The 15,458-nt window shown below is 35.9% G+C and overlaps 1 protein-coding gene across 2 annotated transcripts in view; it reads right to left on the reverse strand.

Annotated features, from left to right (window-relative positions):
* The window catches only part of csmd3b (CUB and Sushi multiple domains 3b), a 353,421-nt gene that overhangs the window by 166,456 nt on the left and 171,507 nt on the right, over positions 1-15,458 (reverse strand). For both annotated transcript variants that reach the window (XM_018731974.2, XM_029248376.1), the window contains exon 7: positions 7,784-7,861. In XM_018731974.2, coding sequence (XP_018587490.1) covers positions 7,784-7,861 — 78 coding nt within the window. The remainder of the gene's footprint in view (positions 1-7,783; positions 7,862-15,458) is intronic.

The following is a 15,458-nucleotide window of genomic DNA, read 5'->3' on the forward strand; positions in this document are numbered from 1 at the left end:
GAATACAAAAAAATTTACATTTACACATTCACATGTATTCATTTAACTGAGGCTTTTCTCCAAAGCGACGTACATCTCACAGAAAATACAATGTGTGCATTACATCAACAGAAAGAGACTTAAATGCAGATGGGTGATTCTAAAGCACAGTTAATCTGTTACATTCCACCATGTGGACCAATGTACCTCACACGAGTAGTTGAATAAAGGTTTATCCAAATAATCGACAATTCCTAATCACACTCCTATTTTTTTTTTTTTAACATTTACATTACACAAGTAGCTGCATGAAAGTTTATCTGTTATTCAGCAGTTATGATCTCTAAGTTGCAGAGCATGACCATGAACATTTACACATTACATGAACATAAGAGATCATGGGAGAAGTGAATCCGGAAGAGATGAGTTTTCAGACCCATCTTAAATGCAGAGAGAGATCATATGTAACATCTTGATAAATATATCTATAACTAGAATACAAATAAAGTAATACAGATTTTGAAAGTCTTCATAATTTATAATGTTTCTGTATGTAGTAGTACATGCATGTACATCTTTTATGAGGGATGCATCTATCACTTGTGTTCTATGCAAAATACAGCACATACGTACAAATTCTACTTAATTTTCATGACTTTGGTTAATTCATTTTAATCAGATTTAACTTCAAATTAATAACTAGAGTCAGACTGAAACCCAGAGCCCAGGAGCTGTGAGGCACCAGTGCTCCTCTGTGCTGCCCTTGAACAATCGACTTCTAACAATTTAATGTTTAAAAGCAAGAGAATGTAATGCTGCAACAAGTACACCGTGCTCAGTTGTAACGTGACATGAGAACCAGAACAGCCACCAGCGCGTCTCTCCTATATCATTCCTAGCATGGCACTAAGTGAGAAAATGTGGTGCCCGCAATTGTCTAGAGCAAAGATATTCAGCTGGATAATACAGGAAGCGAAAAACAAAACAGATATTCACAATGCTATCATCTACATGTTACATTCTATTTATTTAGAGAGACTAAATCTCTGATAAATTGCTTCAAGGTGAAGAAGAAGATAATTCTGTCTAACATTTCTCTCAAGTTTTCACCTAGATACTTTTTTTTTTTCTTTTTAATATTAAAAATGATTAACCAAAGGAACTGGGGCATGTCATACAGAATCACTTTGAGCTGCTCTGGCATGTAACACCTCACATGTCTCCACACACTTGAGTTGTCAGATCTCTCACTTCCACAATCCGTCCATTTCAATATATTTAAAAGCAGGCCGAGCGAATGTGCTTGTTTAAACTCAAAAGGACTCGTTTTCAACCTTTGTTGACATTTCTTCTTAAATTTTTCTCAAACATAAATGTGTGTTTATTTCTTTCTAATATACAAAATATTATTTATAGTCAGACTCACCAATACCGTGTACAGGATGCAAGATGTTACGAATTTTTATTTATTAGAAAACAAATACAGACAGGAGCTACAAGGTACCAGTAGTACCCAGCTTCACTGAGCTTCTCATAATAATAATAATAATAATAATAGTAATAATAAAAATGTTTTTCTGAGAAAAAAAATTGTCCTTCAAAGAAGTGTAAAATTTCTTTAGCTGTAATCCATGAACTAAAACCTTCAGTAACGGGGGAAAAAGGTTTCTTTTCTTCGAAAGAGTTACTGCACAGAAATCTACAGTACTTAATTTCATAGAGTATGTGCTCATATAGTCAGTCACCCATGCTAAAGAAACATTCTGTTGATGTACACACAAATTCTTGCCTGTCTATCATCAATAATGAACATTTGTTTCATCATTTAAAGTGCGAAAAGGCAAATTCTTCATGTTGTTAGATCCGGCACCCAAAAAACAAACAGAGTATGCCCTGAGCTTACAGAACTCACCCAGACAACTGAACATGAAGTCACATGGAAAGAGCTGATGGTGCTGCTGCCCCCAGTTTCTATCAAACATCAGTGCCTGCGATGTTCCGCCGGCAGGCAGCAGAAGACAAGGATGAGCTGATGCGTTTGCGTTTTTTGGACTCAACGTGAATGGCCTGTTCTCTGTGCCACGGCATTCAAAAGCACCCCAGGGCCCCTGTGCGAGCCCCCAGAGAACAGGGTTGCTGCTCTTCAAAGTCTACTTCTGTTATACTCTGAAAGGGTGCTCTATCAGGCCAGGAATGAGAAGGTCAGAAGGCTCTACACAACTGGCGTGGGACTATTTCAGCACGCCGGAGTCAATATGAAGTTTCATAAAACCATGACACATTTTGAAACTCCTCCATGTATTAACAGGTTATGTACTTAAACCTCATTTGGAAGCTGAACTGTTGATAACAAGGTACTTTGGTCTTAACTACATCTAGAATAAGTGTTTATTGCCAGACAGAAATAATTAGTAATCTTTTGAAAGAGTACGATCTGAAGTGTAGATGTTCTCTAGCCATATTTCAGTGCCAAGCTAAGTGCACACCTTTTTCACTCTTGCAAAAAGGTTTGTGTGTGTTCAGCCTTCTATGCGAAAGGAATTGTATTTTTCACAAGCAGAGGTGGGTGTAAACGAGTTACATTTACTCAGTTACCAGGACTTTAAGTGTGGAAAAACTGTATTTTTTAGATGACAGTTTTTACTTCTACTCATCTAAATTTGTAAAGAAGAATTTGTAATTTTCTTTCACATTCTTTTTTTCCACATTTTTTCACTATTAACATTTTACCTTTCTCTCCGTAGAAATAAACAAGTCAGTTTTGATGTCTTCTGTGGATGTTGCTATGGTCTGCTGTCAGTCACATCCCATTTATGATGAACCATTAAAAAAATTCACTGTCAACTGTTATATTTTGTTGATTTTGTTGGTCAAGCCCCAATCAGAGATGAACACTGACTGACAAGTCAGAGCTAGAATTGAGTTCCACCCCACCTTGAATGACAACCAAGTTCATTCTTCAGGCAAGTCAACCTGGGGAAAACATGTATGCTTAAAATGACTTCAAGTGACCATGAGTCGCTTGTATTTTATTAAATCTATTGATAGACTTTTTTCTTGCATTAATGCTCATAAAAATTAACTAAGTTAAATGCTTCAGAAGAACTATAAAATTCAACAGGTTTTCTTTTTACATACACACATGAAATATGTATTAATAATATTATTAAACTACCATTTTAGTTTACTTATAATGAGTTAACATGTAACTGTAGAACTTTTAGAAAGGAAATATTTAATTAATGTCATGCTGACTAATGTGATAACTGTCTTACAAATTAGAGATTATTTTAGGGAGTAACTCAATTTTAATGAGTTATCTCTTTCCATGTACTGAAAACACTGCATCCAGGTAATCTAATTCACCTATGGGAAAATATATTGAGATTTATCTATACTTATTCTGGGAATCTATATGGAGTTATTTAATTTAATGCTGAATGTAACTTTCAAACAGTCTTATTTTCCTAATTTTACAGTAAAGCTGGATGGTATACATACATGCTAAAAGGTCAATAAAACCTAAAGTTATACTGAATACACCTGTGATGGACTTGAATCCTGTCCATGTTGTACCCCTTCTAGCCTAGTCCACAGTGATTATGGCGTAAGTGAGAGAATAATATTGACTTCAGATTCACCTACACTTCACATGTGTATAGTCAATGTTGACCAATGGATGTCGGTCTCAGTGTACATGAACTCTAACCCCATCTAAAGGGCATTATAGTTACAGTAGGTTGTTGCATTTTCTATTGTGTAGCTACCTTTCTAACTACTCACTAATTAGGTGACCAGCTCTGTGTACATTCTAACCAGAATATCAATGTCAACATTAACAGTGGAATATTGCTTAAATAGCTATATTAGACAAGATTCAGATAGCTACAATCAACTAGCTAAATATCTATACTAATAATTGTATTCATGTCAATGCTTGCTTGTTTTGATATCCTGAGTAAATAAATTAAGTTCATAGAATGTGACTAACCCTGTAAGGTTTTAGCTTTTCTTTTATTTGGAGCATCTAAACTGACAGGCATTTTTCTTTTAATAGTTATGAATAGTGCTACTTTATGACTTCCTTTTGTTATTATCAGTCAGTTGTGCAGCAACTAGGGATAATGATGTATAGTTTAGAGGCCATTTGCCTGAATCTCAATCTTCCCACTGCTCTGTTGCCCCATTTATCCAGAACTTCTGTAGTCATAACCGCTTGCAATTTCTCTCAACTGCTCAGTCATGTTGAGTGGGCTACAGGTTCCACTTTTTTCCCTTCAAGAGGTTTTCTGATTTCTGGTTTTGTATCATCAGCATAGAAGTGCTGGGTAACGAGCAGGTTGTTGGTGCTCATGGTGAATTTTTTCCCCAAGGTATTTCAGCTGGCTTGGAGGAATGTGTACATGGCTTTGAATCAAATTGATGATGACAAATCTTTCACCTTTACATAATTTCTGCTGTGAAGCCTAAAAGCCTTAAATGCGCAACATGGTCCAAGCTTTCTATAAATTATTTCTTTTGTACACAGTTCTGTCATTACCACCTCTTCTGCAGTGCTGTATAACCCACCAGTCAGACACTTTGCCAGTCTACACAGTGATTCCACCTGTAGAACCAACGTGGACAATAACTTCAATAGGAAATTCTTAGACCGGGCCGGCATGAGGGTTCACCTGTTTCGAGTTGAAACACTGCTTTCATGATGTTTAACAATAGATTTTTGATAACTGGCAGCATGGAGTATTTCAAGTGTAAAGATAAATTCTGTGATTCAACTGAATACATATGCAAATAGCAGTACTTATACACAAAGAGTACAGCTTAGAGAAGTCAGTGCAGAACCTATACCTGTTCACATATTGAAAATGTAAAGAGATACACAAATATCTACTTTAAAAAATATTTTACAGTCAGACATATATACAATAAAGTGCAATAATCTTGGGGCTAATTTAGCAGATCACTCATGCTCTCTCATAATCTAGCACCTAAATGGGTTTTCAAGCAGTGATCAGGGTGCAAAACCAGCAGAACAAAATATATGAAGACAGACCAACAGACATACAGACGGGCACACATGCAAGGGCATGCACACATACTCACAAAGCAGAGGGCAAGACTACACCTGGAGGACTCTTTTCCATGCAGTACATCTTTTCAAAGGAAAGTCATATTCCTTGCAGACCATTACAGTAAATCTAACAAAGGATAGACTTCGGCAAAAAAAAAAAAAAAAAAAAACGCATGAAATACAAAACACATTAATTTGCTCTAACTCTAATGTGCTCTGCAAGACTGAGGCTAAAGATGGTATAATATATAATATTACTTTTTAAACATTATTTTCTATCAATCTAAAAAAAAATCAGTGAGTTACTTTAATCATTGAAGGAAACATTAATGAGCTCAAGAGGTTTCCAATAAAAAGCATTCTAACAGAAAAAAATAGGAAAACTAAGGGATCTTGCAAATATATTTCTATTTTTCATTCTGCGAAGCTAAACATATTATTTTCTTCATTAATTCATGTTTCAGAAATGTTGCTTTGTATCAATTATAAGGCAGTTAGTTTTGAAAGTGAAGCAGCTTCTGACATCTGGCTTCAGTATTTTGTACTTGATTAGTCTGGAGTGGGTAATTGTAGCTTTTACACAATAATCAAGGATACTCAGTTGGTTTAAAATAAAAAGGGGCATAAAACCACAGCTTCAACAGGCTGGTACTGATATTATCTGCTTCATTCAAAAATACATTCATGAAATGCTTAGTTTTCCTTTGTCATGTCAAACTTTCCTTTATGACCTGCACCCAGCTATGTCAAGTCCATTACAGGCTGAGAAAATTGTACTTCCACTCTGTACGTGACTTTTAAACTGTAAAAGCAATGATAAAAATTCATACACGTGATCACACTGGGAAATAGCAAATGTTTGCATTAACTCAGCTGATGAAAACAATAAGGCTGTTAACAAAAATTAACTATTTTGTTACAGGATTTGATGAGATTAATCACAATTTCACTTGTTTTTGAAATGCCTACAATGAAGCCTCACTTAAGAAGGTTCTAAATTTAATAAGGGAAGGAAAAAAAAAAATACATGTATGATTTGATCCCATACCCTTGAGTAATAGCTTTATTCCAAAGTAAAGTCTGCCTTGTGTAAGTGAATGTCCAAAATGTATGAAGTGTTTTACTTGTTTGCTGGTCATGGAAGACTTGTGTTCTTGTTCCAGATGAGTTCTTTATTATTAGAATTATTATTATTATTTATTTTTTAAGAAGGAGCATTATTTTATAAGGTGTGATGTGTCTCAATTACTGAAAATTCAAATATTAACTTAAGCCTGGACTCATTTCAGTTACATGAGCAACATCTGTAATACCTACAATCTTCAGCCACTTAGCCTTTCAACAATTTAATCACTAACAATAATGTATTCAGCTCTGCTTAAATATTAAACATTTTACTTCAGCAAACACATGCAAGAGCTTCCTCAAACCAACATAAATTTGACTTCATGAGACTGATAAAAGTATGGTTGAAAGTTTAAAGATATTTTATTAATTCCCATGATGCCTAAGACAACTTAATATATGGGGTCTTATATATTAAGCTACTTGTGTATTCATGTTTTTTACCTGGGCAATGTTTACTGGAAAAATTCAGCACCTGTGATATCTTGTTCAAGGGTACTATTAACAGAAGTTGGAATCAAACGATGGAGCATCTGACTTCAAGGCAACAGCTCTAACAAGTATTCTACCTAAATTCTCATTAGCAATTTCCAAAACCAGCAGAAACAACAGAAAAGGGCATTTGTGCCACTGAGGAGATTCTGCTGAAGAATTTGGAGGAAGTCAAGGGCATCTTAGTCTAGTTATAGATATCTAAGCCCAGCTCACACCTGAGCAGTTAGATGCCGATTCCAAACATATTACAGAAATACATTTGGTAGCAACTGGAGGTGTACAAGACAAATTTATTTCCATTGATTCAATAAGAACAAATATATGTTAAAGTAACACCAGAGCCATAATAATTAATAAATCAGAGTAAATTTTATAAACTTCTAGGTTGCTTTAAGAGGACAAATAATTGTATGATAATTAATATATACTACTACATAAATGCAATGTAACCAGGTTCATAGTTGCATAGTTTTGTGTGGACCATGAGGGCATTTGCCTCACTGTATATCTGAACTTTAAACACAAGCTGTACATACATGGGTTAAGGCACGCATTTCTTCTATAGGTCACTGACATCAGTGTTACACATATTTCTTAAGACACCTACATAATGGATTTCAGTGCATGCAAATTTATTCTGCTTTTAACAAAGTTGAGTTTTAATTTATGCAATAGGATTTGAGGAGATGATACAGTTGTTCGGGTGTAAGTATGTGGTTTATCTAATGGTGTAAATCCAGCATATCTAATGTGTAATGGTCTGCATGGAATTAGTACTTTTAGACCTCAAATGCCTTTTTCACAAATGTTTCAGAAATATCCTACAGGATATCGTATGCCCTTTAGAAAACACACAGAAACAGCCAAATGTATTGATTAACTTTCATCGAGTAAAAAGTCTTTTTAATGAAATTTTTAATGCATCCTAATTTGGTTGAAGGTGATTAATCTGTTGATGGCAGGGAATTGTCATGCAAACCACATCAGAAGGTTACAATGTCCAAATAAATGTTAATGATGAAATTAACAATAACTGAGTGAAGCACATAGACAACACACAGAGCACAGAAAATCACAGATTTACCATAAAAAAGTAACAAAGGGTAGACTCACAGATAGAAAACTTGTTGCTGTTGTCTTTGCCTGGGAATAATTTTACTCCTCTAGATTTAAAATCTACGGACCTTTTCACTAGTTAAGGAAAAACAAAACATGAAATCAGGTGAAACAGGTTTTAAATAAATGCTTTGCATTAAAAATAAATAGTCTTGAAGCATGAATAAAAGCAAATGATATCAATAATTCTTTCAGCATTAGATGAAAAAAAGTTTATGCGAAGAAACGTGAGCTAAAATTGGAAAAAAAAAAAAAGGGTATGTTATTAAAGAACATAATACAGGGCTTCTGTTCGATACTGATGTTACTGGAGTTCTTTCCTTAACCTGGACCCACACTGGAGGCTTCCAGGCTAAAGATGTACCAACAAGGGTGGCACCAAACAATTCAGCAATAACAGTGAACACATGCTATTTTCCACACATTTTGACAGGGATTACAAGGCGTGTGACCGACCATGTGCTTATTCTTATATTTTGTCCAATTTTAAATCAGAATTCACCAAGCCCCTTATTCTTAACTAAACAGAAGCCCTGTAGGCTAATGGCAATAATAATAATAATAATAATAATAATAATAATAATAATAGCACACTTAAAATGTAGGAAAACATTACAAAAAATGTTTTCCTTAACACTTTGCCATTTTCCTTCTTGGAAAAAAAAGGTGTGCTGTTGAGTAAATAAATACATATTGTAAACCAAGATACAAATGGAAGAAAAGGAAAAAAAAAAGAAAAAAACCTTTGATTATGCCTATATTGTCATTACATCCCCAGCTCCATCAGAGGACGGTCTACTAACCAATATGATGATTGTGGTGAAAAACTTTGATTGTCTAACACACCCTCTGTGACTGCAGTGCCCCTAGGCCCCAAAACTAGATCCACCCTCCCCCCAGGAAAAGGGTTTTCATTTAGCATAAACTAAGAGGGCTGCAGTATTTTTCAACATCACATTTGCACCTTCAACCACTCTGGGCAGATTATCATACTTGATCTTTAAACAGTGAAACTCTGCTGTAGAAAAACAAATGTAGGAGGTATATTCTGACATCAGGATATTCCCACTCTGATGTTAATATATCAACTATACCTAAAAGGGAACTGCTTTGATTAAAGATACCTAAAACAGTTTTATTGCATATTTGCTGAACATGAACATGAAGATGGATGAAACAGAATGTTTGCCCACCTTTACTTTACACCAAGGAACACTAGATCATACACGATCATCACCAATCCTGATCATCTCTCTGAGTGTGATTCAGATGTGTCACAGGTCAGGAAGGTTTGTACATGACTGATTTCTCTACCTCTCACGGTTCAGTCAGACAGCTTCTCATTTTATTTTTAATATTTCTGCATACACTTGCACCACCATTTTTGGTCATTTATTGTTGAATCCTGCAGACCTAAAAAAAAATAAAAAATCTTACCCATAGTGCAGCATTGACAAATGACATATCCACTTCTCACTTTTATTTGCGATGCATGAACGTGTTATCACAGTCCCGTTGCTTTGCCCTGTGGTGCCACAATAATGTGCCACACTGTTTTATATTACCACGTTGGGCTGCTTTTAGGGAAATGAGAAATTGATTCTGCAGCTGCATGAGAGGAAGCTACTGTAAATTAGTCAATTTAAAATTAATTTGAATTTGTTGATGTTGACATCCAGCTTGGCAGTGGCGGTTTATCGTTTTCATTTCCTGTTCGCCCACCAGACCCTCACCTCACCCCCACCAAACCCCCTCCCCAAGCAGATACCCTTTTTCCTTCGTGTATCGCAAATCCATCATGTGTAGAGAACAGGCCCTAAACCTGACTGTGTCCATTCAGCCATCGTGGTACAGAGTAAACCACTGAATCATGGCAATAATAACTACTTCTAATGCAGTTTATTGATGTTTTCATTTGGCATAAACAGGCAGAGTATAAAACAATTCACAGCTCTTTGTGTTATGCACCACTGTAAGGTGTAGTTAAAATCATACAGTCTCATTAAGGAACTTTCAAAACTCTCAATAGGTTTTTTATAATATACACACAGATACACACATATACACGAACACACAGATTGTGCATGTTGTCATTACCGTTCAAAGAAGCTTACTTTCATAAAAACAATCTTTGAGCAACCCAAGCCAGCTGATCTGAATATTTATATTTTTAAGGCGGAGTCAAACAGTTTCCAATAAACTGAGACAGCTACTCTGAAAATCCTTGGCAGGTATAATAAAGAATACTAAAGTGTAAGTAATGCTGAGAGCTCAGCATTAAATAAATGAAAGGTTAAGAGAGGATAAGGATTGCACCAAACCTGGGGTTGCCAAGCATTGCTTCAGAATGCATATAGAGGATGTACATCATTACCATGATATACTGCCAAAGTGGTATAGCCTGAAAGCTGCAGTGATCATTCTCCACTAGCAAAAGAATATCTCTTTTAAAGCAGACATGAAGACTGAGTCACTCTTTTTTTTCTGAAAGACACACCCCTCATTATTTATTAAGCCTTAAACTAAAAATGGATTTTTTTCATTAATTCCATTTGAATGCTCATGATTACATATAAATCTTATTCTATATTTTGTAAAGCACAATTAAAATGTCTAAAAACACATGCTTTTTTAAAGTCCAGTTTGTCACTGTATCAGTGTACACTTTTTTGAATTATCTTTTTAATTGTCATTTTTATCTAATCTTTCAATGCACATCTGTGCCATTACGACATGGATAATATCAGTGACATCTAAGCAAAATTCATAAATTACGTAGTTCTATCTCTTCAGCAACAGTCCACAGCATTTCCATCATGCAGGGGACAAATCACTGTAACTGTCTCACTTTCTAAATCTACCCAAATGTTGCTAAATCATTTAGAAATGTATTCATATTCCATTTAAGTTTTTTAACCTTCATGTTACTTACTAAAAAAAAAAAAAAAAAAAAAAGCTACTTCAATGTCTAAAGGAAAGAAATACATTTTAAGTGTTGAAAATTTCACTGTTTGTTCCAAATGTCAATTACTAAGCTAAAAAATGGCTCCTTACTTTCTAAGTTTGGAGCATGGCATGTGTGCACGTCTCACATCAGGATACTATGCAAATAACACTTAATCTACAACTTTTTAAAATGTGATGCATCAAACATTAAATTCAAGGCAAGTTTTAAAATAAGTTGTGGCAAACCGTGCAAATTAACATAGCTTTACCTACTTAGCAACCTACACATGCAGTGTACAAATGTACAGAGAGAGCTAAGACCTTTAAACCAACAAGGAGGCCAAAGTTTCAAAATAAGGTTAATACAAGAATGTGTGCTTGTTTTCTCCCTTATCATTAATGAAATACATTTAAATTTGCTTTTACCTGCTTTTCTGCTGTCAAAGGTGACTGTTTTTAAATTAAAATCAACTTAGAATGACAAGAAGTTCATGGTGAAATATAAATAGCTCAGTGTGTTACTGTTAGTACTCATAAAGTAGAAAGCATGGGCCTCTTTCGATAATGGTATCAGTAATTACATTTAATGTGGAAAAATGTGAAATTATTCAGAGGATGCAAATTATAATGGATAATCAGTTCAATAATTACATATCATGGAAGTTTCCCCATGACAATCAATTTCAAAGACGTTTTGAAAAATTATGGCTGCTATACAGTATGGACAAATATAAAATTATGAATACTGATCATTCAGAGACTGGCAACATTCTTTAAAACTTGCCAAAAATAAAATATAAAACTGTTAAACACTTACGTACAATGTACAGCAAGCAGCAAATGGGGATGATTTTTGTGTCTATGTGTGTATATATATAGAGAGAAAGCCTGCAGTGTTTAATGCACCTACTGTCAGCTCAGATGAATCTATGTGTTGCAGTTTATATAAACTTTCAGTGTTTGACTTGTACATCACATACCAATTTAGGGGTCAAATCCCCAACTGCTGCAGGTACTTTCATGGTTGAACTCACAGTTTGATTTGATTGGCTGATAGACTGATGGTTTCATTTAGAGTTCCTCCTCTGCTGATGGCTGATGGTCTTTTCTGCCCCCTTGTCTATGTAATCATTTCAACAGGGTCAATCAGTTCTCCTTTGAAAAGACTGTCCTAAGCAATGTCCCCAGTCTTAAACTGTGCCTCCCCCACAACCCCCGGCTGTGTTCACAGTGACCTGCTCTCACCCACTGTTACCCATCCTGCTGCCACAGGCTGACGGGACGCATCACGACCACATTTGTCACAGCATCCTACTTCCTTATAGTGAGACAGTCTGAACCAAAGACAGAGGATGCATAGCTCTCCAGAGTCCAGATCAGCAATGCACAATTTCAAACATTTTGCTCTGAGGAAAACAATAAAAAACCATTTTGCGCATCAGATGCATTTTCTCTCAGGAGCCCCTATTAAGTTAAAAGTCAAACTATGAGCCCCTCAAGGCATGTTCTGCATTATGTATAGGCAGTGCATGGAGGGAGGTACCTTCTTACAACTCTTTCATAATGCAAACATGGGGAGGGAAACAGAGCTGATCAACAAATGCACAGAATCATATTGTCCAGTAAGAGGAACGATCACAACCCACCGATGAATTAAACAATTTTTGCCTTTTTGCTTTAATGCACCATTACATTTGCACTCATCCCTTGGCAGGTGCTTCTCTCTAAACATTTTCTTCATGAACAATCTATACCAGAACTACTTATTGCATTTTGGATCCCCCTTGGATCCTTAAAAACATATTAAAAAAAGAGAAAAACTTTAAATAAATATAAAATTAACACTGTATGTCTCCTCTGAAACAAGTAGCATAATGAATTCATTCCAATATTACTTGCACACACTGTATTATCACAAGTTATCAGGTACAGTTAACATTTAGAGACTAATTAAACTTTGGCTTTGGGTATTAAATTAGGACTTAAGGCTGAGTGAGAGTGCCTCACTGCTAAATGTTTGGATTGATACCATAGCATAATTAGTTTTAATCATCGAATTATTAAACCCGAAAGACCAACAAGTCTTACATAACACACTGCAGCTGCAATGTTCCATGGAATCCTTTAGCGGAGTGTAAGCTGATACAAACGAGACCTACAAATGGTTATAAAAAATAAAATAGGACATGTTATAGTGATAGAATAGTAGAATCGGTTTAGCATGTATGTACAGTTTACTTAAACTTTCACAAAGCAGGGGTAGCTGGTAGCTTAGTGGTTAGAGCTAATGCATTCGGAGCCAAAGGTCACCTGATTTGATCCCCACCTCTGGCTGTCGTACCCTTGAGCAAGATACTTACCCTAAATTGCTCCGGTAAAATTACCCAGCTCTATAAATGAGTAAATAATGTAAGCTTTTAATAACTGTAACCTTAACATTGTAAGTCGCTTTGGAAAAAAAGTGTCAGCTAAATGAATAAATGTAATATCTTGTCTTGAGCAACAACTACAAAACTAAAAGACGTAGAAGTACTAAAAATACAAAGCACTGAAAAGAGTATGATAGCAGATTGACAGAACAATTGAAAATTCTCATCAAGTTTATATATATATAAAGAATGTAGGCATGGCTGAAATCCAAGGAACTGAAGTGGTCAGTCACAATTAGCAAGAAAAACAAAATAAGATCTATGAAACAGAGCGGTTTGACGCTATAACAAAAACAAATTTACACTAGCATTAATTTGATTTAAACAAATGGTTGAAGAATCTTAGCTGACAGGAAGACAGTGGATACTTGCCAAATTAATTATTCCTTCAGGTCACTAATAAATCTAGCATGTACAGCATTTTGTGATCGCCCAAAGCATTATGGCTGAGCAGCAAAAATGCCCATCAAACAAAGTGTCAATGAACATGGCAGATGCTCTGGGGAATGGCACTTACACCACAGCACTACGTCATCTGCTTTTTCTGCTTTAAGATATGCCGACTTCGGACTGAACCGGTTTTTCTGTGTGAGAACAGCCATGGTTGGGGCAGTCTGCACCCCGGGATTCGAGAAGATTAATGAAAGGAAAAGAGTGTGAAGTATACGGCTGACAGGATCACCTGAAAAGGGGAGTGATTAGGCCTAATGGATATAGATTTGAGTGGAAGATAACGTACTACAAGTCAGAACGTTCAGTTATTGACCCCTCTAATTCGCAAGAGAGGGAGACGGGTTGCAAAAATTTCAGACAACTGCTGTGTTGCACATGGAGTTTTCAATCGCCGAAATGGTAGAAGCAGGAAAATTTTAATAAAAACTATAAAAAATAAGAGTTGTGAACTGAATCCCAATGCCATAATTCTGACCAAAAGTTTATAGAAATTATGACTGGGTAGAGTGCAATGTACCCATTTGGTAAATTATTTGGTTTTTTTTTTTTTTTTTTTTTAATAGCATGGAATTCCATAAAACATGCTTTTCAGCAGGATGCCAATTTGAAGAAAATTAGTAAAATATGAGCATACAGTACCATTGCGAAATTTGAGTACATGGGGGCAACCAGGACAGTACCTGTACGAGATGAACTGGACAGAAGAATCAATGCAAAGCAACACAAAAATGCTCTACATTCAAATGACTTATGGGGAGTTTAATGAAGTAAATACATAAATTATGTGTATTCAAACTTTTGACTGGAACTGTATCAGTCATATTAAGGGAAGAAATACTTAAATCATTCAAAATACATGTGATAAGAAACAGATTTTGTTTTGGTGGCACTGTGCTGTAAACAGTACACATTAAATTCAAGCTGCTAGGGGGCGGGCACAGAAAAATGTGTCATAATGCCCGTATTTACCAGTGTTTTAAGGAAAAAGCGAAGGATCCCTGCAACACTTGTTAAGCAACAGAGCTGAGGATCAGTTCACTTCCTAGAGGACCTCACTGTACTGGGACACTTAGAATAGATCCACCCATCTGAGCAGCTTCTCAACTTAAAATCCCCTCCTGACTCACTGCACTTGTACACCGCCTTCACCGACAGCAATTTACCAGGACTCATAAATTACTAGCAACATAAATAACAGCTAAAATTCCCCATGGTGTGATTAAAACAGGCTTAATATCTGTTACTACTCTGACAGAAGTCATTAAACTGATAAAAAACATGAGGCAGTAACTTCCTGATAATTTATGGCCACCCTCAGGATGTATTGTAGTGATTAATATTAGTATATTTTTGTTTTCTTGTTTTCATGTAATTTTATTTTATTGATTTGCTTATTAGAAACCAGTTATTAGCAGGCATATTTTTCAGGGACTACTTTTCCAGTCTTCACCCAGCTCTATATACTGGGGTTATTGTAGCCACAGGGTTAAGAGTAGTGCACATTCAGGAAGTGATAAACTGTATAATGTTTTACACACACACACACACACACACACACACACACTTTCTGTACTGCTTGTCCCATATGGGGTCACGGGGAACCGGAACCTACCTGGCAACTCAGGGCGTAAGGCCGGAGGGAGAGGGGACACACCCAGGACGGGACGCCAGTCCACCACAAGGCACTCCAAGCGGGACTCGAACCCCAGACCCACCAGAGAGGAGGATCTGGTCCAACCCACTGCGCCACCGCGCCCCCACTGTATAATGTTACACTTTCTTAAATTCATAACTCACACCAATGTATAATTAATCTATTGGAACTAAGCTTCAAACATGATTAC

This window comes from Scleropages formosus, chromosome 23, assembly GCF_900964775.1.
Source record: "Scleropages formosus chromosome 23, fSclFor1.1, whole genome shotgun sequence".
Classification (NCBI taxonomy): Eukaryota; Metazoa; Chordata; class Actinopteri; order Osteoglossiformes; family Osteoglossidae; genus Scleropages; species Scleropages formosus.